We start from the raw sequence: 2,500 nt of genomic DNA, 5'->3' as shown, positions 1-2,500 counted from the left end.
GTTTGGAAGGAGTGCTTTAGAATTATTAGATGAAAGTGTATTTGCAAGTACAAACATGGGGCATAATATATGAAATGTTATATATTTGCTATTGGCGTAAACTATGATGTCGCTGAATGTCCGATTGCATTTGCACTAGAATTGATCGCAATATGGGAAGGTGTCGATGAACGTACGTTTGACTAAACTGTAGTATGGGTCGTTATGTTACACGCTGTAGCTCGACACGCATTTTTTTTTTAGGTATTAGCTGGTTAGTACATTAGAATGTAAGAACTTTGCGCGTAATATATGACGGTGTTACTAAAAGTGCATTTGTAAATACACACGAACGTGTATATTTATATATATGAGCACGAGATGTAATAAAGGTCGTTGCCACTTAAATACTTGCGTATAAATTAAAATGAGACATAATACAGTCCAGTACCGCTAAAAGGACCTCTTTATAAATTAGCATGGGGCGTGATATAGAATTTGTCGCTTAAAGTACAAGTGTATTCAGTAGCTAAACCTAGAAAGCTGTCGCTTAAAGTGAATTCGTATAGTATGTATATCACGTAATATTGGGCGAGGAATAATTGTGAACAGCAAGTCAGCCCCAAACTGCATATCGATTTACATGTAAGCGTTCGGCCTTGCTCCATATACAAAATAAAGCTTGATTGGTCGCTAGTATAACCTAGGGCACTCAGGGTAGTTTTTTTAGCATATGTGTGTACATTAGGATTGGGCGAACTGTTGGACGTTTGCATTTATTAGCATGATATACTAAAGACAGTTGTCGATATAAAGACATATGTTAGTCCAACTTGTTGACGCTCTCAAATATTAAGCTGCTTTTTATATTGGTAATGTTCCAAAGAATTTAGCCCATATAAAAAGTATCTCTAAATTCTGTATATAAATAAGACTAGGACATATGTATACATGCGAATGAATCGTAATTTAGACGTTGTAACCGAAAGCGCGCGTGTATGTACAGAAATATGGTGTAATTACAGGGCGCTGAAATTACATTCGTATAGATATGCATAGTGCTTACTATTGAACCAAGCCGTTTGTATATCTAAGCTAAAAGTAATTGTGTATTCATAAGGCGTTGTCGCCACAGTGCATTTGCATATATTAGCATGGGTTGTTGAATAGTGCATTTTAAATGGCATTGTGGAATTAGAATGGGGCATTGTGTGGGACGTTGTCGCTCAAATTTATTTTGTATAAAAAAAACATGGAGAGCAGTATAAGACGTTGATGTTGAAATAAAATCTGTATGTATAAGTATGGAGAGCAGTATAAGACGTTGATGCTATAATTAAATGTGTTTATATGAGCATTTGATGTAGAATGAAACGTTGTCGCCCCAAGGCGGCTGTATGCCCAAGCAGTGGTTGCACTATTTATTTATTGTTTCGACAAAGTTTCGGACATAATATAGAACTTTGCCTTACAAAATTAATTGGTACACACAGGCATAAGACGTAATATAGGACGTTGTCTATAAAAATGAATGTGTACAAAAGTTATGTTCGACACATGGATATGTGTATTAAAGGTTTACAAGCAACTTTATGCCATACATTTAAAGGTCATTGAATGTTCACATAAGCATATGTGTTTTTTCCGGATACTCCAGTGATAATGAAAGCCAATTACCCCAGAAATAACATGGTTTGAATCTACTATTGCATTTAAGACACGTAGTTCATGCCCATATGTATTATAAACACCACTCTTTCTGGATCATTATTGGACGGGTACATCCGCTTGGTTCCTGTCCATATTTATTCTTGAACTGCAGTGCGTCGGGATTATGGTTGAACTGATGCTCACCACGTGGTTTATATACAAGTGGATGATTTAACAAATCTCGTTCAGGATTTTTGATGGACTGCTGCTCCCCATGTGGTTACTTTCCATGTGGATGTTATAATTGCACTATTGCAGGATCATGGCTGGACTGATGCTCCCCACGTGGTTTCTGTCTATGTGGATCAGCAACACAGCTACAACCGCCATGATGGCTCCCATCGCCAACGCCATCCTGCTACAGCTCAAGGAAACGGAAGATATGTACAAGAACTGTAAGAACAATTACATTTGTAATAACGATGGGTACAACAACTATGGGTACTAAGGGTGCACGAACTGAAATGAAAATGCCATTTGTAACTCTAAGGGGTACACGAATTGCAATGATAATTGGATTTTTACTACGTCTACGTTAGTTTGAGTTCGTTAAATGTTGTTAACAGTTAACAAACAGAACTGTTTGACAATTAAGTGATGCTGTTGCTTTGGAAATCACATTTGTATTCACTTTTTATTTGTATATGGTAAGTATAAGCATTTACATTTGCAGTGCATAAAAGTGACGGACTAAAACTGGACGAGATTCAGGGGAAAGATGAAAGTAATGTTAGAGACAAAGAAGTAGCTGTTGAATACGGAAACGCGCAGCACGAATCTCAAAAGGATGGTCCAGACTTCGACAATATTC

At 37.0% G+C, this 2,500-nt stretch overlaps 1 protein-coding gene across 1 annotated transcript in view; it reads left to right on the top strand.

Annotated features, from left to right (window-relative positions):
• The window catches only part of LOC127840562 (Na(+)/citrate cotransporter-like), a 51,000-nt gene that overhangs the window by 30,228 nt on the left and 18,272 nt on the right, over positions 1-2,500 (top strand). The window contains exons 4-5 of the mRNA XM_052368973.1: positions 1,948-2,084; positions 2,363-2,500. The exon at positions 2,363-2,500 is cut by the window's right edge and continues 1 nt beyond it. Coding sequence (XP_052224933.1) covers positions 1,948-2,084; positions 2,363-2,500 — 275 coding nt within the window. The remainder of the gene's footprint in view (positions 1-1,947; positions 2,085-2,362) is intronic.

This window comes from Dreissena polymorpha, chromosome 8, assembly GCF_020536995.1.
Source record: "Dreissena polymorpha isolate Duluth1 chromosome 8, UMN_Dpol_1.0, whole genome shotgun sequence".
NCBI lineage: Eukaryota > Metazoa > Mollusca > Bivalvia > Myida > Dreissenidae > Dreissena > Dreissena polymorpha.
Note: the sequence above shows the minus strand (reverse complement) of the source record. Positions and strands in the feature narration are given on the sequence as shown.